Source organism: Suncus etruscus, chromosome 10 (assembly GCF_024139225.1).
Source record: "Suncus etruscus isolate mSunEtr1 chromosome 10, mSunEtr1.pri.cur, whole genome shotgun sequence".
Taxonomy (NCBI): Eukaryota; Metazoa; Chordata; class Mammalia; order Eulipotyphla; family Soricidae; genus Suncus; species Suncus etruscus.
In genome coordinates, this window is record NC_064857.1 from 38,598,943 (window position 1) to 38,619,560 (window position 20,618).

Sequence of the window (20,618 nt, forward strand, 5' to 3'; positions counted from 1 at the left end):
ATGTCTCCCCCCAATCCTGAGGATACAACCCAAGAGCCTGGACCCTCAAGCTCCAAGAAAAAAAAGAAGAAAAGAAAGTGGCCACCGAGCGAGGCCAGTATCCATGCCCTCACCAGTGCTGGCCACGGAGCCCTTCTGGCTGGCCGGAACCACGAAGCCTTGACCAGCTTCCAAAGGGCCTTTCTCCTGGCCTCGGAAGCTCCGGACACCAAAGACACCCCCGTTCTCCGGGCCTGTGCCTTCAACCTGGGGGCTGCCTACGTGGAGACGGGGGACCCAGCCAGAGGCCTGGAGCTGCTCCTGCGAGCGCAACCTGAAGAAGAGGCCCAGGGCGTGGGTCATGGTGACCAGTGCTTTAATGTAGCCTCCGCCTACCATGCTTTGGGTGACCTGCCTCAAGCTCTGGCCTGGTACCACAGAGCCCTGAGCCACTATCAGCCTCTAGGGGACCAGGGGCAGGCCCAGGCCAAGATGGGAGCCTGCTACCAAGCACTGGGGCAGCCTGAGGAGGCTATGCGCTGCCTCCAGGAAGCCAGCCGGGTCTACACTCAGGCAGGCCAGCCCCATGCCGCAGCCCTGGCCCTGGGGGCTGTAGCCGGGTGTATGCTGACCAGCAAGAGTGGACAGCATGGGATGCGCGAGGTGGTCCAGGTACTGGAGGAGAGCCGGAGGCTTGCAGAGAGTAGTCCGGAGCAGGAGCTTCTGGGTAAGGTCTTGGGGCTCAGGAGCTTGGGGTCTGGTGTTTTGGGGGTGGAAGGAAAGCAGAAACATTGCTGGGAAGGGGCTGGGGGTGTGGGAGCAGGGAACAGGTCTGCCCCCATGCAGCCTTGGTGCTATCTGACTTGGCAGGGGTCTTCCCACAGGACAGCTGTACAATGACCTAGGCCTGGCCTACTTGAAGCTGCGTCTGTTCCCTCTGGCTGCAGAGGCCTTCCTGCAGGCACTGCCCCTATGTCAAGCACCAGCGGAGGAGGCTACGGTGCTGGGGAACCTGGGAATGGCCCACAATGCCCTTGGCAACTACCAGGAGGCCCGGAAGTGTCACCAGCAGGCCTCAGACCTCCACGGTAGGTCTAGGCAGGAACAGTGCATGCAGGCAGAGGGATGAAGAAGAGGGGTTTCTCTGTGAGCACTCCTAGGCTGAAAAAAAAAAATTGTGTCAGATGGTTTCGGGTTCTGGGAAGATGAGCTAGCCAGTTACGACCAAGCAAGTCAGGACCAAGCAAGTTAGGACCAATGGTTGGGTGGGGAAGACTCAGGGCACAGAAGGAACACACTGACCCTCACTATTGACTCTCGTTCTCTGAGCCTCAGTTAAAAAATGAATTGTTGGGACTGGAGAGATATTATGGAGGTAAGGCATTTGCCTTGCATGCAGAAGGATGGTGTTTCGAATCCCGGCATCCCATATGGTCCCGCGTGCCTGCGGGGGCGATTTCTGAGCATAGAGCCAGGAGTAACCCCTGAGTGCTGCTGGGTGTGACTCAAAAAACAAACAAACAAAAAAAGAATCTTTGGCTGGAGTGATAGCACAGGGTTGGGCATTTGCCTTGCATGTTGCCAACCAGGGAAGGACCCGGGTTCAACCCCCAGTAACCCATATACATTCCCATGAGCTTGCCAGGATCAATTTCTTTTCTTTTTTTTTTTTTTCTTTTTTTTTTTTTTTTTTTTTTTTTTTGGTTTTTGGGTCACACCCAGCGATACTCAGGGGTTACTCCTGGCTGTCTGCTCAGAAATAGCTCCTGGCAGGCATGGGGGACCATATGAGACACCGGCATTCGAACCAACCACCTTTGGTCCTGGATCGGCTGCTTGCAAGGCAAACGCCGCTGTGCTGTCTCTCCGGGCCCAGGATCAATTTTTGAGCACAGAGCCAGGAGTAATCCCTGAGTGCTGCCAGGTGTGGCTCCAAAACAGAGACCAAAAAAAAACAAAAACAAAAACAAAAACAAAAACCTTTTAGAAACCAAAGAGATAATGTAGAATTAAGGCTCTTGTATGCCACCAACCTGGGTTTTTATCTCAGTGTTTTTTTTTTGTTTTTTTTTTAGGGTTTTGGGCCATACCCAGTGGCCCTCGGGTTACTTCTGGCTCTGCACTCAAAAGTCAATCCTGGCAAGCTTGGGGGATCATATGGGATGCTGGGGATTGAACCTGCGTCCATTCTGGGTTAGCCCTGTACAAGGCAAACACCCTACCACTGTTCTACCACTCTAGCCCCAAGTCTTTTAATATTAAAGCATCTTTTTGTTGCATGACCCAGAGCAGGCAAAAGGCATTTGAACCCTCTGACTGACTAGGTTTATGGTTCTGTCCTCAGGTTCTGCAGGCCAGCGGTGGGAGCAGGGTCGGAGTTTTGGCAGCCTGGCATTTTCCTGGAGTCAGCTGGGGGACCACATGGCTGCCCGAGACAACTTCCTGCATGCACTACAGGCTGCCCGGGACACTGGTGAGGCTGAGGATCAGCAGATGGCATATGGGTCAGAAAGATGATGATAATGGTCGAAACAAAAGTACAGCAAGGAAGGTGCTTGCTTTGCATCTGGCCAACCCGGGTTTGATTTCTGGCACTCCATGTGGTTCCCCAAGACCACTAGGAATAACTCTTGAGTACCTTCAGATGTGGCCCCTTAAACAAAGATGGTAAAGCAGGGAGGATACTTTCCTTGCACGCAGCTCACCCTGACTCAATCCCCAACACTGCATAAGAATGATCACTGAACAGAGCTAAGAGTCATCCCTGAACACTGTTGGGTGTGAAATCACCCTGCGTGCCATATCTCCTAGCCCAGGAGAACGAGTATGAATCAGGGTCATGGATGAAATAATATAAACCAGGCTAAGGGTGAAAAAACATATATAGTCTGGCAGTCTTCTACCTCGTATCTCCATCCGCTGCCTGCCAGAACTGCTGTGGGTTTTTTTTTTTTTGTTTGTTTGTTTGTTAGTTTTGTTTTGTTTTTGGGTCACTCCTGGCAGCACTCAGAAGTCGCTCCTGGCAGGCTCAGGGGAACATATGGAATGTTGGGATTCGAACCAGGATTCGTCCTATGTTAGCTGCATGCAAGGCAAATGCCTTACCGCTGTGCTATTGCTCCGGCCCCAAGAACTGCTGATTTTATTAGTACAGAGACCACCAATTGGTGGGGCAGTAAGGACAGATAGCTCAGGCTATTCTGTGCCAGTTCCACCTGGGTTTTACAAGTAGGACAATCTCTGTTTTGGGGTAAATCTAAGTTGTAAACAGACATAAAAGGAACCAGGGATGATCTTTGTTTTAGGTAAAATAAGGTGTAACCTAACAATTGGGTATTACCTCAAAACCTCCAAAACAAGTGGCTTGTGGGGTCAGGGATTTAGGATGGGTGGCTCTACAAAAAGAGGTGTCAGTGAGACAGCCCACTGAGAAGACCTTGAATTTGTCTTTCCAGGGGATGTGAAGGGGCAGTGGCAGGCCTGTGAGGGACTGGGGGCCGCGGCAGCACGGCTTGGCCAGCATGATCAGGCCGTGGGACACTACAAGGAGGCACTGGCCTACTGCCAGGTAAGGCCCTTCTGGGCCAGCAGGCACTGGAGCTTCCCTGCCTGCCTCCCTACCCTCTGTGTCATTCCTGCGTCTAATGTGCTGTCACATGGACTCCAAGGGGAGGAAGAACCTGTTACTTCCCCCAATTCTGAGAAATGGTGGGGGTCTGGCAAAAGATGGGGCAGAGGATATTAAGAGACAAGGCCCCTTCCCTCCTCTTTTTTATTTCTTCTTACTTGGAAGCACACTTGGCAGTTCTAGCTGTCAGGGATTGCTTCTATCAGGCTCAGGGGACACAATGCCAGATCAAGAATTGAACCCAGGTCAGTAGCATGCCAGGCAAACACCTTGCCCATTGTACTATCTCTCTGGTCATCTCTATCTCTTTATCTTACCTTGGTTTTGGACTCACCTCTAGTGGTGTTCCCAGGCACCTCCCAGATCCATGCTCCCTGATTGTGGGATTATACAGTACTGGAGTAGGCAAGAGAGAGAGTTCAGCAGTCGGGTACTTGCCTTGTACCTGGCTCACCCAGCTCAATCCTGAGTACCCCATATATGTCCCTAAGCCCCACTAGTCATAGCCAACAGTAGGCCAGGAAATAAAAACAAATCAAGGGGCAGGCGCGGTGGTGCTAGAGGTAAGATGTCTGCCTTGGGGCTGGAGAGATAGCATGGAGGTAAGGCGTTTGCCTTTCATGCAGGAGGTCATCCATCCTCGAATCCCAGCGTCCCATATAGTCCCCCATGCCTGCCAGGGGCAATTTCTGAGCATGAAGCCAGGAGTAACCCCTGAGCACTGCCGGGTGTGACCCAAAAACTACAAAAAAAAAAAAAAAAAAGATGTCTGCCTTGCCAGCGCTAGCCTAGGATGGACCATAGTTCGATCCCCCTGAGTGTCACCGGGTGTGGTCCAAAAACAAAAACAACAACAACAACAACAAAAAAAATCAAGATAGTGTCAGAGATCAAAGCATGTGCTTGGCCTTTTTTTTTGTTTTTTCTTTGTTTGTTTTTTGGGCAACCTCCAATAATGCTCATGGATCATACCTGATGGTGCTCAGGGGATGATATGAAGTGCTGGGGATTGAATATTGATGGGCTGCCTGCAAGGCAAGCACCCTCCCCGCTGAACTAGCTCTCAGGCCCCATGCTTATCCAATTAAGCCCTTTCCCTGGCCCTCCTTCCCAGTTTCTTCTTTTGCAATCCCTTGAGGACTGCAAGGTCCAGGCCTTTCCCAGCACCCCCTTATTTATTCTCCCCCCAGAAGGAGCCAGATTCTGTACGTGAGCGACTGGTGGCCAAGCTGGCGGATGCCATGAGGAACCACGTGGCCCGGAGTGGGCTGGTCCCAACGCATCCACAGGTGAGACAATCCTGACAAAGAGCTTGGGGGCCTGAGAGAGCTGGTCTGCAAGAGAATGTGTGGCGAGCAGAGGGAACATACTTCCCTTGTCTGTATTCCCCAAGCTGCATCTAGGCTACGTGTTATATATCATTTTCCTGCCACCACCTGAGGTGAAAAGGCTGAGAGGAGCGTTATGCATGTCTTCAATGCCAGGGTCTTGCCAGGACTTTGCTGAATGGAAAATTAAATTCAGTGGGTGAATGCCAGGGGTGCAGTGAGGGAGGACACTTTGTTTAAATCTTTGGCTGCAATTACCAAGAAGGCCACAGGATGGCGACAGTACTCAGGAAGTTCTCAGCCAGACCTGGGTTTTCCAAGGGACGTTTTTGAATGGGGCTCCACCTCTCAGCCTGTTTACCCAACCCTCCAACTGCCTTCCCAACACTGCCAGGATGTAAGTGCAGAGCCAAGATACTCCTTGTACACCGCTGGGGTGATCCCAAAACCAAAATAATAAATAGAATTGTTTTGTTGGGGCCGGAGAGATAGCGTGGAGGCAAGGTGTTTGCCTTTCATGCAGAAGGTCATTGGTTCGAATCCTGGCGTCCCATATGGTCCCCCGAACCTGCCAGGAGCAATTTCTGAGCCAGGAGTAACCCCTAAGCAATGCTGGGTGTGACCCAAAAACAAAAAAACAAACAAACAGAAAAGTTTTGTTTTGGGGTCACACTAGGCAGTTCTTAGGGGACCAGGTGAGGTACTGGGGATCATACAGGGGTCAGCTGCAGGCAAGGCCAGCACCTTCCCCACTGTCCTGTTTTTCATGCCTTAATATGGTTCTGTTACTTTTTTTAAAAAAATCTTTATTTAAACAGACACCTTGATTACAAACATGATTATGGTTGGGTTTCAGTCATGTAAAGAACACCCCCCTTCACCAGTGCAACATTCCCACCACCAATGTCCTAAATCTCCCTCCTCCCCACCCCACCCCCCGCCTGTACTCTAGACAGGCTTTCTACTTCCCTCGTTCATTCTCATTGTTAGGATAGTTCTCAATGTAGTTATTTCTCTAACTACACTCATCACTCTTTGTGGTAAACTTCATGAAGTGAGCTGGAACTTCCAGCCCTCCTCTCTTTTGTCTCTGAAAATTATTGCAAGAATGTATTTCATTTTTCTTAAAACCCATAGATGAGTGAGACTATTCTGCATCTATCTCTCTCCCTCTGACTTATTTCACTCAGCAAAATAGATTCTATGTACATCCACGTATAGGAAAATTTCATGACTTTATCTCTCCTGATGGCTGCATAATATTCCATTGTGTATATATACAACAGTTTCTTTAGCCATTCATCTGTTGAAGGGCATCTTGGTTGTTTCCAGAGTCTTGCTATGGTAAATAGTGCTGCAATGAATATAGGTGTAAGGAAGGGATTTTTATATTGTATTTTTGTGTTCCTAGGGTAAATCCCTAGGAGTGGTATAGCTGGATCATATGCGAGCTCAATTTCCAGTTTTTGGAGGAATCTTCATATCGCTTTCCATAAAGGTTGTACTAGACTGCATTCTTACCAGCAGGATAAGAGTTCCTTTCTCTCCACATCCCCGCCAACACTACTTTTGGGTTTGTTTTGTTTTGGTTTGGTTTTGGTTTTTGGGTCAGACCCGGCAGCACTCAGGGGTTACTCCTGGCTCTATGCTCAGAAATCACTCCTGGCAGGCTCAGGGGACCTTATGGAATGCCGGGATTTGAACCACCGTCCTTCTGCATGCAAGGCAAAACGCCCTACTTCCATGCTATCTCTCCAACCCCTACTTTTGGTTTTTGACCCACTCAGTGTTGCTTAGGCCTTCGTCCTGGCTCCTCACTCAGGAATTATTCCTGGCAGAGCTCAGGGGACCATATAGTATGCCTGGGACCAAACCTGGGTCAGCCAGAGCAAGACAAAAGCCTGACATCCTGTATTATTGTTCCAGCGTCCCCCTTCCACCTCCCATAATATGGTTCTTTCAGACTTAAACTGATTTGAGAGACTGGTGGCCAATAGCATCCATTTAGACACTATACCAAGCACTCTACTGAGAGTTGGGGTGACAGCAGGAAGCTGTCAGGGAGGGAGGGAGTGGCACAGAATTAAAAGAACCACTAGCAATGGCAAACTCCACAGAGGTGCAGCTCAGAGCAGAAGATGCTCCCTTCTGAGCATCAGCTACTTCTGTTCTTGGGGGAGAGGGCACACCTGGCTGTGCTCCTGGCTCTGTGCTCAGGGATCACTCCTGGTGGTGCTTAGAGGACCTTATGTGATCTGGGATCAAACATGATTGAGCCATTTGCAAGTGAAGACTTCCCCTCTGTACTATCTACCAGCCCCCTTATTTATTATTTGCAAACACAAATTAATTGTGGTCAGCCTTCTTCACTGGGAATCAGATGACCCTATTTGGTTTTTTTGGACAACCTCCTAAAATCTTTTGTTTTATTTAATTAATTTATTTTTGGGTCACAGTCGGCAGCGCTCAGGGATTACTCCTGGCTCTGAGCTCAGAAATAGCTCCTGGCAGGCACGGGGGACTATATGGGATGCTGGGAATCGAAATGGGATCTGTCTTGGCTCAGCTACGTGCAAGGCAAACACCCTATCACTGTGCTATCTCTCCTGTCCTTTGTTTTTGGGCCATAGCCGGTGATGCTCGAGGATTATTCTTGACTCTGCACTCAGGAAATATTCCTAGGGATGCTCAGTGGACCATATGGGATGTTAGTGGTTGAACCCTGTTCAGCTGTGTGCAAGACAAATTCCCTACCTACTGTGCTGTCTATTGTCTATCTCTGGCTCTTTCTGATAGCCAATGAGCCTGGCTTCTAACCTGAGAGTTAGGAGTGGTGAGTGGGGACCTTATATGCTACACACCTTCATGTAACGGTTTTTTTTTTTTTCCCATATACTACATGCCTGGCCTTATCTCCCTCACGGTCTTGTCTTTTCATGGCGACTCTGTTTGAAGGGAACACACCCTCATTCGTACTGACATCACTGCTGGGACAACTGCTATTCTCACACCAGCCCTCTTTCCTCCCCTTCTTTTCCAGATCTCGGTTCCAGAAAGGCCCTGGGCTTCAAGTGAGGTCTTCCCAGCCAGTACCCCATATGGAGTTGCCCACTGTGCAGTAGACGTACAGCACAGGTGAGAGGTGAAGGTTGCTGGCAGGGTGGGAGCACCAGAAGAGAAGGCCAAACCTGTGTGTCACTGCTGCCTCTTTCCTGCCCCTGCAGATCATTGGGTTCCTGGGAAGAAGAGACAGAGAAGGGGCCAGAGGAGAATGAGGAGGGGCCAATGAGGTTTCCCCTGAGGTCCTGGGCCTGGAGACCAGAGAGTGAGCCACTGTGGAATGTTCTGAATGCAGCTTCCCCTCCTGCAAAAGGGGGCTCTTTCCAGCCCCCTCATTTCCTGTGATGACTCCCTCTTTATTCTCTATCCACTCATTCCTCAGAATGCCACCCTCCAGGCATTCAGCTTGTGCCTTGAGACCCTGGCCTAGATTTCCAGGGGAACTTCTTCAGGAATGCCTCTTCCTATCTCGGGGCTTCCACCCTCCTGCATCAAGGCCTGTGAAAAGGTCAGTAAGAGCATATGCTCCCCATTCCCCAACCTTGGAGTGAGTTCCTTGTTCTCTTTTATTTTTTTAACTTTATTGATTGATTGGTTTTTGGGCCACATCCAGTGGTGCTCCTGGCTCTGCACTCAGAAATTGCCTCTGACAGGCTGGGGGGGATCATATGGGATGCCTGGAATAAAACTGGGTCCCTTCTGGGCAGGCCGCATGCAAGATAAACGCACCACCGCTGTGTTATCTCTCTGGTCTAGAGTTCCTTGTTCTCTTCCAGGTCTGATGCATCAGTGACCTCTATCGTTCAATAGCCAGGTTTAAACTACCAGAGTTGGCCCTTCTCATCCCTCCATTTGCAGTGACCTCAACCCCTTCTGCCTACCCTTGATCTTCCATCATTTTCTATTTCTCATCCTGATGTTTTCTGATGCAGAGATGCCCATGATGAACTTACCTCTGTACTCTATGCAGGATCCAGGGCCCAACTCCCATCAGGAAGTCGAGCCATCCCTAGCACGCAGTACTGTGGCATTCTGGGACACAGTGGTTCCCAAGCCAATAGGTGGGTCCCTTGAGGAAGGGAAGAAGCCTGAAGGATGGATCCAAGTGGCTTTGGATGATTGGGACAGGATGTGCTCAGTATTTATAGGGGAAAAAGGAGGGTCTGGAGCAATGGCGCAAGTGGTAAGACACTTACTTTACTCGTGGCTAACCTAGGATGGACCCGCAGTTCGATTCCCCAGCATCCCATATGGTCCCTGAGCCAGGAGTGATTTCTGAACGAACATCCAGGAATAACTCCTGAGCTTCACCAGGTGTGTCCCAAAAAATGGGGAGGAGAAGGAGGCTGGAGAGATAGTAGAGTAGGGAAGAAGCTTGCCTTGTATTCGGCCAACCTGGGTTTGAACCTGATATCCCACATGGTTCCCGAGCTCACCAGGAGTGATCCCTGCCCAAGCACAGAGCCAGTGTGTTCTCCAAAAGCAGATAATAATAATGATAATTAATAATGAAAAATAAAGGCAGAGGACATGGGATCTGGTGTTTGAGGTGCCAGTCCTGAACTTCCTTGTCTTTGCTCTTCAGCAATCGGAACAATGATCATCCAACTCTAGGAGCTCAGGGAGTCTCCTGCCTCCGTCACCACATGACTGTAGGGGGAAATCCTACTAATTTGGTGGCCTTGGAACACAAGCATTCAACCTCTCAGCCCAGAGCCCTGCAGCAGAGGTAAGGAGTAGAGAGGGCATAAAAGCTGGAGCTGGAGGGATCAGAGTGGTGGCGCAAGTGGTAGGTCATTTGCCTTGCCCATGCTAATCTAGGATGGGCTGTGGTTTGATACCCCAGTGTCCCTCGTGGTACCCCAAGCCAGGTACAATTTCTGAGTGAAGAACCAGGAGTAAACCCTAAGCATCACTGGGTGTGGCCCAAAAAGCCAAAAAAAAAAAAAATGCTGGAGCTGGAGTAGACTACAGACCTTACCTGGCCATTCTCACTGGCAAACATTCCTGTCTCCTCAGGTCATCCAGACGACCTAGGGAAGCCCCCCGCAGGAACCCTGAGCGGAGACCCCCTGAGTCTTGCTTCTGCAGGATCATGTGAGCCTCCTCACTGCAGCCACAGCACCTGCTTCTGCAGTTCCGCCCGACTCCACATTTGAGAATGTCAGACACCGGCTCCTATTGTCTGTTCATGCTATGCGGACATGAAACAGCCTGGAAGCAGGCTCCTATCCACATGAGCTCTGAGCACTGAGCACAAAGCTACTCTAGAATCTTTAGAAGGATGTTCCTAATTGGGGTGGGGAGTCCACACCCCTGGTTCTGCAAACTCAGGAATCATTCCTGGCTGTGCTCAGGGGACCATATAGGATAAGGTGTCTGCCTGGAGCTAGAGGTAAGGTGTCTGCCTTGCAAGCGCTAGCATAGGACGGACCGTGATTCGATCCCCCGGCATCCCATATGGTCCTCCCAAGCCAGGGGCGATTTCTGAGCTCATAGCCAGGAGTAACCCCTGAGTGTCAAATGGGTGTGGCCCAAAAACAAAAAACAAAAAAAAAAAAGAAAGGATGTTGGGGATTGAATTTGGGTTAGCTGCATGTAAGGAAGCACCCTACCTGCTATAGTATCTCTCTGGCCCAGTGGATGTTTTGTTTGTTTGTTTGTTTTGGGGTCTTACCTGGTATTGCTCAGAGGTTACTCCTAGCTCTGCATTCAGAAATCACCCCTGGCAGGCTCAGAGGACCATACGGGATGCTGGGAATCGAACCAGTCTGTCCCAGGTTGGCCATGTGCCAGGTAAACACCCTACCACTGTGTTATTACTCCAGCTCCCCCCCCCCATTTTTTTGAGCCACACATGACTGTGCTCTGAGATCACTCCTGGAAGTGCTTGAGAGACCATATGTGGTGTTAGGAATCGAACCAGTGTCAACTATGTGCAAGCAGGTACCCTACCCAGGCTGATCCCTTGGGTCAAGAAATTTTGGAGTTACTAAGTCTTCCCAGAACTTCATTTGTTCCTATGGGAAATGGGGTAGAATCTTGCAGAAGATACAGTGTCATCCACACCAGCTCACTTTCTCCTAAGATATGCTGTGGGAGGCTGCACCTCAGGCCGGAAGCTCCAGGTCAAGACTGACCACAGTCCCCCTGCTCCTATAATAGTAATGAGTCTCTCATCACTCACACAGGCTACATGCAGTTCTGAAGGCCTGGTGGTGTTTGCTCCTGGAATTCTCACAGCCAGCTCTTGTGGGGTTGTTATGATCCACTTCCTGTCACAGGCACAAAGGATAGAAGCTGGTTCTCCAGGTCACACAGCCTGTGTTTGGAGAGCCAGGACTCACAGCAGCACCGAACACCCTCAAGAATGCTGCCCAGGGGCCGGAGCAATGGCACAAGCCGTAAGGCATCTGCCTTGCACATGCTAGCCTAGGACGAACCATGGTTTGATCCCCCGGCATTCCATATGGTCCCCCAAGCCAGGAGTAATTTCTGAGCACATAGCCAGGAGTAACCACTGAGCGTCACCGGGTGTGGCCAAAAAAAACAACAACCAAAAAAATGCTGCCCTGATTCCTCTCTAGGAGGTCTCCTTTGTGTCGTCTTTCTTTTTTTTTTTTTTTTTGTTTTTGTTTTTTTTGTTTTTGGGCCACACCCGGCATTGCTCAGGGGTTACTCCTGGCTGTCTGCTCAGAAATAGCTCCTGGCAGGCACAGGGGACCATATGGGACACCAGGATTCGAACCAACCACCTTTGGTCCTGGATCGGCTGCTTGCAAAGCAAACGCCACTGTGCTATCTCTCCAGGCCCTCCTTTGTGTCTTTGCTTTGCTTATGCCTATTGTTTGTATGTTATTGTGATTAATTAAATATTAGCATTGTTTCTATGAAAACAAAGTGGCATCTTTAGAAAGCTTAATTAAAGTGAATTACTGTTGGGTCAGAGGAACAGCACAGCAGTAGGGCATTTGTGGCTGACCCGGGAAGGACCCGTGTTCGATTCCTGGCATCCCAGATATTACTCCAAGCCTGTCAAGAGCAATTTCTGAGCACAGAGCCAGGAGTAACCCCTGAACGCCACCAGGTGTGGGCCAACCCCCCCCACCCAAATAAAGTGAATAACTTAAAAAAATTAATGTGAGGTTGGAGCTTTACTACAGCAGGTAGGGTGCTTGCCTTGCATGGGCCAACCTGAGTTTGATCCACTGAGCACTGCCAGGACTGATCCCTGAGCACAGAGCCAGAAGTAAAAGTAAGCTCTGAGCACCACTGGGTGTGGCTCCAAAACAGAACAACAAAATTCAATGGTTGAATTAAATGTGATCATGATTATTACAGATGAGAGAAATCGTAATCCAGATAATTACTTTAAAAATAGCATTAATTAAAAAAATTTTTTTTTCCTTGGGGCCGGGAAGGTGGCGCTAGAGATAAGGTGTCTGTCTGCCTTGCAAGCGCTAGCCAAGGAAAGATCTCTACTGCAGTTCGATCCCCCAGTGTTCCATATGGTCTCCCCAAGCCAGGGGCGATTTCTGAGCGCATAGCCAGGAGTAACCCCTGAGCGTCAAATGGGTGTGGCCCAAAAGCGGAAAAAAAAAAAAAAAGGCATTAATTGGGGCCGGAGAGATAGCACAGCGGCGTTTGCCTTGCAAGCAGCCGATCCAGGACCTAAGGTGGTTGGTTCGAATCCCGGCATCCCATATGGTTCCCTGTGCCTGCCAGGAGCAATTTCTGAGCTTGGAACCAGGAGGAACCCCTGAGCGCTGCCGGGTGTGACCACCCCCCAAAAATAAAAATGTCATTAATTAGGGGCTAAAGAGATAGCATAGCATAGCGATAGGGTATTTGCCTTGCACACAGCGGACCCAGGACTGATGGTGGTTCAATCTGAGCAAAGAGTGTCACTGGGAGTGGTCTAAAAAGCAAAAAAAAAAAAAAAAAAGGGGGGGGGTGGAGAGATAGCACAGCGGTAAAGGCATTTGCCTTGCATGCAGAAGGATGGTGGTTCAAGTCCCAGCATCCCATATGGTCCCTGAGCCTGCCAGGAGCGATTTCTGAGCATAGAGCCAGAAGTAACCCCTGAGCGCTGCCGGGTGTGACCCAAAAACCAAAAAAAAAAAAAAAAAAAAAAAAAAAAAAAGACCTCAGACTTTGAGCATTGCCAGGTTGACCCCCGTCCCCCAAAAGAACAGTGAATCAGAAGCCTCATGCCCCACTCCCAAGGAATTAGAGGGGCATGAGTCTGGAAGCAAATGCTGACACAGGAAATAATCCACACCATTAAGGAGATAAAACAGGTTCAGGAACTTCCATGAGCAAGCCTTTCACTCCTAACAAGCAGATAGCTCAGTCTTGGAAAAACCAAAACCGCAGCAGTTTTTCCCTGAGACCTGGTTTTTTGTTTGTTTTTTTTATTTTATGTTTTTTTGGTTTTTCAGGCCACACCCGTTTGATGATCAGGGGTTACTCCTGGCTAAGCTCTCAGAAATTGCTCCTGGCTTGTGGGGACCATATGGGATGCCAGGGGATCAAACTATGGTCCTTTCCTTGGCTAACGCTTGCAAGGCAGACACCTTACCTCTAGCGCCACCTCGATGGCCCCAGAAAAATTTTTACTATTGTACTGTCAACCTCACAAGTTATGATCTTGGTTTTTCTTCTTTTTTTTTTTTTTTTTTGGGTTTTTGAGTCACACCCGGCGGTGCTTAGGGGTTACTCCTGGTTGTCTGCTCAGAAATAGCTCCTGGCAGGCACAGGGGACCATATGGGACACCGGTATTTGAACCAACCACCTTTGGTCCTGGATCGGCTGCTTGTAAGGCAAACGCCCGCTGTGCTATCTCTCCAGGCCCTGATCTTGGTTTTTCCTTATTGCCATTGTACAAGACCAGAAGAGAGACATTGGCTACTTTGACAATCTTTTTTTTTTTTTTTTTTGGCCACACCCATTTGACGCTCAGGGGTTACTCCAGTCTATGAGCTCAGAAATCGCCCCTGGCTTGGGGGGACCATATGGGACGCCGGGGGATCGAACCGCGGTCCGTCCTACACTAGCGCTTGCAAGGTAGACACCTTACCTCTAGCGCCACCTTCCCGGCCCCTACTTTGACAATCTTAAAGTGGACTCCAGGAATGTCACCAACAAATAGTCTGCCCTTTGTGACCAAATCCAGCAACTAGAAGTTCATCATTTTCCTCAGTGAAATTCAAGCAGCCATCATTGGGTACAGAAACTGTGATTTTTCTTTTGCCATTCTTGATCAGTTGAACTCAGACACACTTCCTAATGGAAGAATTTGGCTGTTTGGCCTCAACTCTAACTTTCTCCAGCACAATTCCCTTTGCATGGGAAGCACCTTCGAAAGGATTGGCCTTCAGAGCTGTGCCCAAATGCACTTTATTTTTTATACTGGGGGGAGGGGAACAACACACCTGGTGATGCTCAGGGGTTACTCCTAGCTATATGCTCAGAAATTGTTCTTGGCTTGGGGGACCATATGTGATGCTGGGGTATCAAACCGTGGTCCGTCCTAGGCTAGCGCGTGCATCTACCAGTACCTTCTACATGCAAGGCAAACGCCTTTACCACTGTGCTATCTCGCCCCCCCCCTTTGTTTTTTTGTTTTTTTGGTTTTTTTGCTTTTTAGATCACTCTACCACTTGCACCACCACTCTGGCCCCCAAATGCACTTTCTTATACTGCTTGTTGTGCCATTCTGATCTTGCCGGTGGCTGCGGAGCTTCCAAGATATATGAAGACTGTGACACTTATCCATCTGGCCAGCAGCATGATCCCAAGCAAAAGTGAGACCTGGGGGTTTTACTGGGAACCCAAAGCCCATTCAGGGAAGGAGAACACTCAGGGGAGGTGGTCTTTGGCATCAATCTAAAAAGTGCTTCCATCCATCCAAAGTTGCTTCCATCCAATGAATGATAAGCACCAACAAAAAGAATTATCCTGAATAAAGGGAAGACTGGTTATTTTAACAGAACAGGAGAATTGAAGATATTCTGTGCATAAAGAATTGTGATAGAGGGGCTGGACGGTGGCGCTAAAGGTAAGGTGCCTGCCTTGCCTGTGCTAACCTTGGACGGACCGCGGTTCGATCCCCCGGCGTCCCATATGGTCCCCCAAACCAGGAGCAACTTCTGAGCACATAGCCAGAAGTAACCCCTGAGCGTTACCGGGTGTGGCCCAAAAACCAAAAAAAAAAAAAAGAATTGTGATAGAGGGCTGGAGAAATAGCATGGAGGTATGGCTTTGCCTTGCATGCAGAAGGATGGTGGTTCAAATTCCAGCATCCCATAAGGTCTCCTGAGCCAGCCAGGAGCGATTTCTGAGCATAGAGTCAGGAGTAACCCCTGAGCGCTGCCGGGTGTGACCCAAAACAAAGCAAAAACAAAACAAAACAAAAAAGAATTGTGATAGAGGCCGGAGCAGTGGCACAAGTGGTAAGGCATCTGTCTTGCTCGTGCCAGCCTAGGATGGACTGCGGTTTGATCCCCTGGCATCCCATATGGTCCCCCAAGCCAGGAGCGATTTCTGAGCGCATAGCCAGGAGCAACCCCTGAGCATCACCGGGTGGGGCCCCGAAACCAAAATAAAGAATTGTGATAACACAAACTAGTGGGATGGTTCATAGGGCTGGTGTGTATGCTTTGTATGCAGATTCCATTCTCAGTACTACATGGGCCAGGAAAAGCACCCTGAAAAAACACTTCTATCACACATAACAGCTGGGAGTATCTCCCAGGCTTTACCAGGTAGGGTCCTTCTGCCCTACCTACAAAAAATAATAAATTTTGGGGCTAGAGAAGAATACAGTGGGCAAAGCACTTGCATTGCAAACAGCCAAGCCTGGTTTGGTTCCCAGTATCCACAGGATTCTCTGTAATTGCAGGAGTAATCCCAGAGCACAAGGCTAGGAGTCAGCCCTGAGCACTGATGAATGTGGCCTCAAAACCAAAAGTAAATAAATAAAACAAAAATTCAGACTCCAATTTATCCTGGGTTCTCTGACAGTTATCACTGGACATGCCATTAACATCGCTGAGCCAAGTATATCATGGGAATAATAAAATGGTTGCTGTGGGGGAAATGTACTTTATTTCATAGCATAGTAAAACCGTATTCCTGCTATTACTGGACACCTAGATACACTCTAAATGTCACCTCTATCCTAGAAACATGATTCATGCTGAGTACTAGGAATGACCTTCAGAGGATCTGGGCATAGTGCTGAGTGTGGGCACGAGTTCAAATCCCCAGGGTTCCCTATGTGCACAATTCTAGAAGCCCACTGCCTGCAGTCCCTGGTGTGGCCGCAAGTTATTTCTGGTCACTCCTTAGCCAGATGTGTGTAAACACCACAAAAAAGGGGAATTACCCCAGTGTCAGAGTGATCATTCGATCCCCAGAATCCCATATGACCCCCTAAGCCTTGCCTAGAATGATCTCTAAGTGCAGAGCCAGGAGTAAGCCCTGAGCATTACAGTTGTGGCTCCCAAAACCAACAATTAAAAAGGGGTATAAGAAAAAAAAAAGGGGGGGGGTATAAGGGGATGGAGTAATAGTACAGCAGGTCAGGCACTTATTTGGACACAAACAACCCAGGTTGGATTCCCAGCATCCCATATGATCTCCTGAGGTGTGTGCTAGGAGTGATTCCTTGATTCCTGAGTGCAAGCCTAGAGATTCCTGGCCCCAAAACAAACAAAACAAGAACAATAAAAGAAAAAGATGGGGGTGCAAGCCAACATTACAAAGACAAAAACATCAGTACTATGGCCAGGAATTGTGCCCCCTGGTGAGTAGTTGTGTGAACATCCCTGTGAACTCCCAGTTGGCACAACTATTAACTATGCATCTTAAATAAGAGGGCAAGCATAGGCAGAGTGATAGGTAGGGTGTTTGCCTTACCTGCTGCTGATCCAGATTCGATCTCTGGCATCCCATATGGTTTCCCAAGCTTGCCAGGAGTAATCCCTGAGTGCTGCCAGGTGTGGCTAATTTTTTTTGGGGGGGGCCACAGCTAGTGGTGTTCAGGGGTTACTCCTGGCTATGCGCTCAGAAGTCACTCCTGGCTTGCGGGACTATATGGGATTTTTGAGGATCAAACCGCAGTCCGTCCTAGGTCAGCCGTGTGCAAGGCAAACGCCCTACTACTGTGCCACAGCTCCGGCTCCATCAAATTTTTTTGGGGGGTGGGGGCCACACCCGTTTGATTCTCAGGGGTTACTCCTGGCTAAGTGCTCAGAAATTGCCCCTGACTTGGGGGGACCATATGGGACACCGGGGGATCGAACCGCGGTCCTTCCTTGGCTAGCGCTTGCAAGGCAGACACCCTACCTCTAGCGCCACCTCACCGGCCCCTCCATCAAATATTTTTTAAATTGGGGGCAGGCACTGGAGAGTGTGTACAGACATTAAAGAGATGTGACCATTGTGACTTGACATCCAGCATCTGGCAAAGCACCATCGCTGACATGGTGTGACCCAGGCCTGATGACAACCCCAGTGAAGCAACATCAACTACAAAAGGAACAGGGTTTGAAACATAATAATAGAAATGATCTTAAAAATCATCACATTAATTTTCTCAAATTTTCTCCTCCTGCAGCAAAGGAGATAATTACAGACATAGAAGATATTCAGATACTGCAAAGATATCATGCTAATAAGATCTGGGATAAGACTTGCCCAAATGAGGGTATAAAGAGATAGCTCAAAGGGTTGGAGCTCAAGCTTTGCATGGGACTCAGGTTTAATCCCAGGCCCTAGATGGCTCACTAAAACAACCACAAATGACCCTTGACCCCTGGGAATAGTCTCTGAGCACTATCAGGTATGATCCAAACCAAACCAAACCAAAACAAAACAAAAAAGATTGCTCAACAGTAAGATAGACTATATTTTATTACATAGCCTAACAAAACCAGAGTCTGACAAAGACAATTTTCAAGCACTATAACAGTTCTGAGAAATTCGATTTCTACAACAAACATATAAGACAAGCAGACAAGAATAGGTGAGACTAAGAGAACATGCTGTAGACGATAAACTTATAAAAGGGAGACAGTCTGAGGTTAAATGCCTAAAGAGTTAACTATCCAGGAATGCAATTCATGACACAGAGAAAAAAGAAATCTAGCATTAAAATCAGCACTTTGGGGCTGGAGAGATACCACAGCGGTAGGGCGTTTGCCTTAAACTCGGCCGACCCAGGACTGACAGTGGTTAGAATTCCGGCGTCCCATATGATCCCCAGAGCCTGCCAGGAGCGATTTCTGGCATATAACTAGGAGTGATTTCCTGACTGCTTGCTGGGTGTGACCCCAAAACCCAAAGATTAAAAAATCAGCACTTTCATTTCACCTGCATAATCATTTTTATCGTTATGTCTAATTGGTGACTAGTTTGATATTTTGCAAACTTCTACATCATGCAAAAGGGCATTTGCATTTTTATTTATTTTTAGTTTTTGCGCCATGCCTAGCAGTGCTCAGGGGTTACTCCTTGCTCTGCGCTTAGAAATTGCCCCTGGTGGCGCTAGAGGTAAGGTGCCTGCCTTGCCTGTGCTAGCCTTGGATGGACCGCGGTTCGATCCCCCGGCGCCCCATATGGTCCCCCAAGCCAGGAGCGACTTCTGAGCGCATAGCCAGGAGTAACCCCTGAGCGTCACCGGGTGTGGCCCAAAAAAAAAAAAAAAAGAAAGAAAGAAAGAAAAAAGAAATTGCCCCTGGTGGGGCCGGAGAGATAGCATGGAGGTAAGGCGTTTGCCTTTCATGCAGAAGGTCATCGGTTTGAATTTTGGCATCCCATATGGTCCCCTGTGCCTGCCAGGAGCAATTTCTGAGCATGGAGCCAGGAGTGACCCCTGAGCACTGCCAGGTGTGAAAAAAAGGAAAGAAAGAAAAGAAAAAAGAAATTGCCACTGGTAGGCTCGGGGAACCATATAGGATCAAACCCGGGTGCAGCCTGAGTCGGCAGCGTGCAAGGCAAGCACCCTACCGCTGTGCTATCACTCCAGCCCTGTTTGCAAAAAAAAATTTTTTTGGCAAAAATATTTAAAAGCTTCTGTTAAAAAAAAACAAAACTTGGGCCGGGCGGTGGCGCTGGAGGTAAGGTGCCTGCCTTACCTGCGCTAGCCTAGGAGACGGACCGCGGTTCGATCCCCCGGCGTACCATATGGTCCCCCAAGCCAGGAGCGACTTCTGAGCGCATAGCCAGGAGTAACCCCTGAGCGTGACCGGGTGTGGCCCAAAAACCAAAAAAAAAAAAAAAAAAAACAAAACAAAACTTAATCTCCCTTTTTAGGATTTTCCTTGAATCTTGACCTGGGGGGGGGGGCAGTCTATGTTTTAACAACATATTCAACCAATCCATTTAAGATTTTGTGATTCTGGGAGCCAGAGAGAAATTACAAATTACAGAAGAGGCCTTGCCTTGCAATGGCCGACTTGGATTTGATCCCTAAACCAGCGTTTTTCAACCACTGTGCCGTGAGATATTGTCTGGTGTGCCCTGGGAAAAGATTCCAATTTCATTGTTACATGCGGCTTAGGTTCACAAATAGACCAAGCATTAGGTTATTTCATAATAAAGTCATTATTAAATAATTTCTTTGTGTTTATTGGATTTCTAGTCAAGAGAATTACTTTACATATAGTCAATATAGGCACAGATTTTAATTTATTTTTTGGGGGGAGGCACACCCGTTTGATGCTCAGGGGTTACTCCTGGCTAAGCGCTCAGAAATTGCCCCTGGCTTGGGGGGACCATATGGGACACGGGGCATCGAACCGCGGTCCTTCCTTGGCTAGCGCTTGCAAGGCAGGCACCTTGCCTCTAGCGCCACCTCGCCGGCCCCGAGTTTAATCTCTTTTAATATTTTCTTTTTTTTTTTTTTTTTTTTTTTTTTGGGGGCCGCACCCGTTTGACGCTCAGGGGTTACTCCTGGCTATGCGCTCAGAAATCGCCCCTGGCTTGGGGGGACCATATGGGACACCGGGGGATCGAACCGAGGTCCTTCCTTGGCTAGCGCTTGCAAGGCAGACACCTTACCTCCAGCGCCACCTACCCGGCCCCCTTTTAATATTTTCTAATGCTGGTGTTCTCGTGATATTTTTTTCATGAAAAGAGTGGGCCTTTTCACAAAAAAAGCTTGAAAAACACGCGGCCTAAACAATGCCAGGAGTGATCCCTGGAGTGTGGACCAAAAACAAAATTGCCTTCTAAAGGCGACTGGGAAAGGCCCGCCTAACATTGAGCAACCTGTGCAGCCAAGAGCAGGCCCCAGAGACAGGCTGTCCCCTAGGACGCTCAGTAAGTACCGTTCCCCTTCGTGCCCGTTTGGTCTCTAGACCCCACTCGCCCTTGAATAGTAACGCGGCGCATGCGCAGGGCAGGGCGGCCAAGACGTGGAGCATGCACCGGGCCGACCGACCAGGAAGCGGCGTAGGTACAGGGCTGTCGAGATCCAGCGCATGCGCAGGACGGGCCGACTAGGACGCTATGCACACTCCGGGCAGTCAAGACGCAGCGCATGCGCAAAGCAGGGCTGCCAGGACGCTGAGCATGCGCACGGCAGTCAAGACGCGGCGCACGCGCAGGGAAGCCC

At 49.1% G+C, this 20,618-nt stretch overlaps 1 protein-coding gene and 1 pseudogene across 1 annotated transcript; one reads left to right on the forward strand and one right to left on the reverse strand.

Moving 5' to 3' along the window:
- On the forward strand, window positions 1–10,096 carry TTC24 (tetratricopeptide repeat domain 24). Its single transcript, XM_049781613.1, has 9 exons — window positions 1–706; window positions 864–1,067; window positions 2,324–2,452; window positions 3,435–3,547; window positions 4,798–4,896; window positions 7,976–8,070; window positions 8,160–8,260; window positions 8,966–9,056; window positions 10,015–10,096. The coding sequence occupies exons 1-9, from the start codon at window positions 1–3 to the stop codon at window positions 10,094–10,096; spliced, it is 1,620 nt and encodes a 539-aa protein (XP_049637570.1).
- A 1,160-nt stretch (window positions 10,097–11,256) lies between these two features.
- Window positions 11,257–14,774, reverse strand: LOC126020145 (40S ribosomal protein S23-like; annotated as a pseudogene).
- Window positions 14,775–20,618: the final 5,844 nt, after the last annotated feature.

Bases quoted from the DNA above. Each gene is read 5' to 3' on its own strand.
- TTC24 (XM_049781613.1), top strand. From the start codon at position 1: ATGTCTCCCCCCAATCCTGAGGATACAACCCAAGAGCCTGGACCCTCA. The intron at 8,261-8,965 runs GTGAGCCACTGT...TACTCTATGCAG, and splicing joins CTGGGCCTGGAGACCAGAGA to GATCCAGGGCCCAACTCCCA. The intron at 9,057-10,014 runs GTGGGTCCCTTG...CTGTCTCCTCAG, and splicing joins AGTGGTTCCCAAGCCAATAG to GTCATCCAGACGACCTAGGG.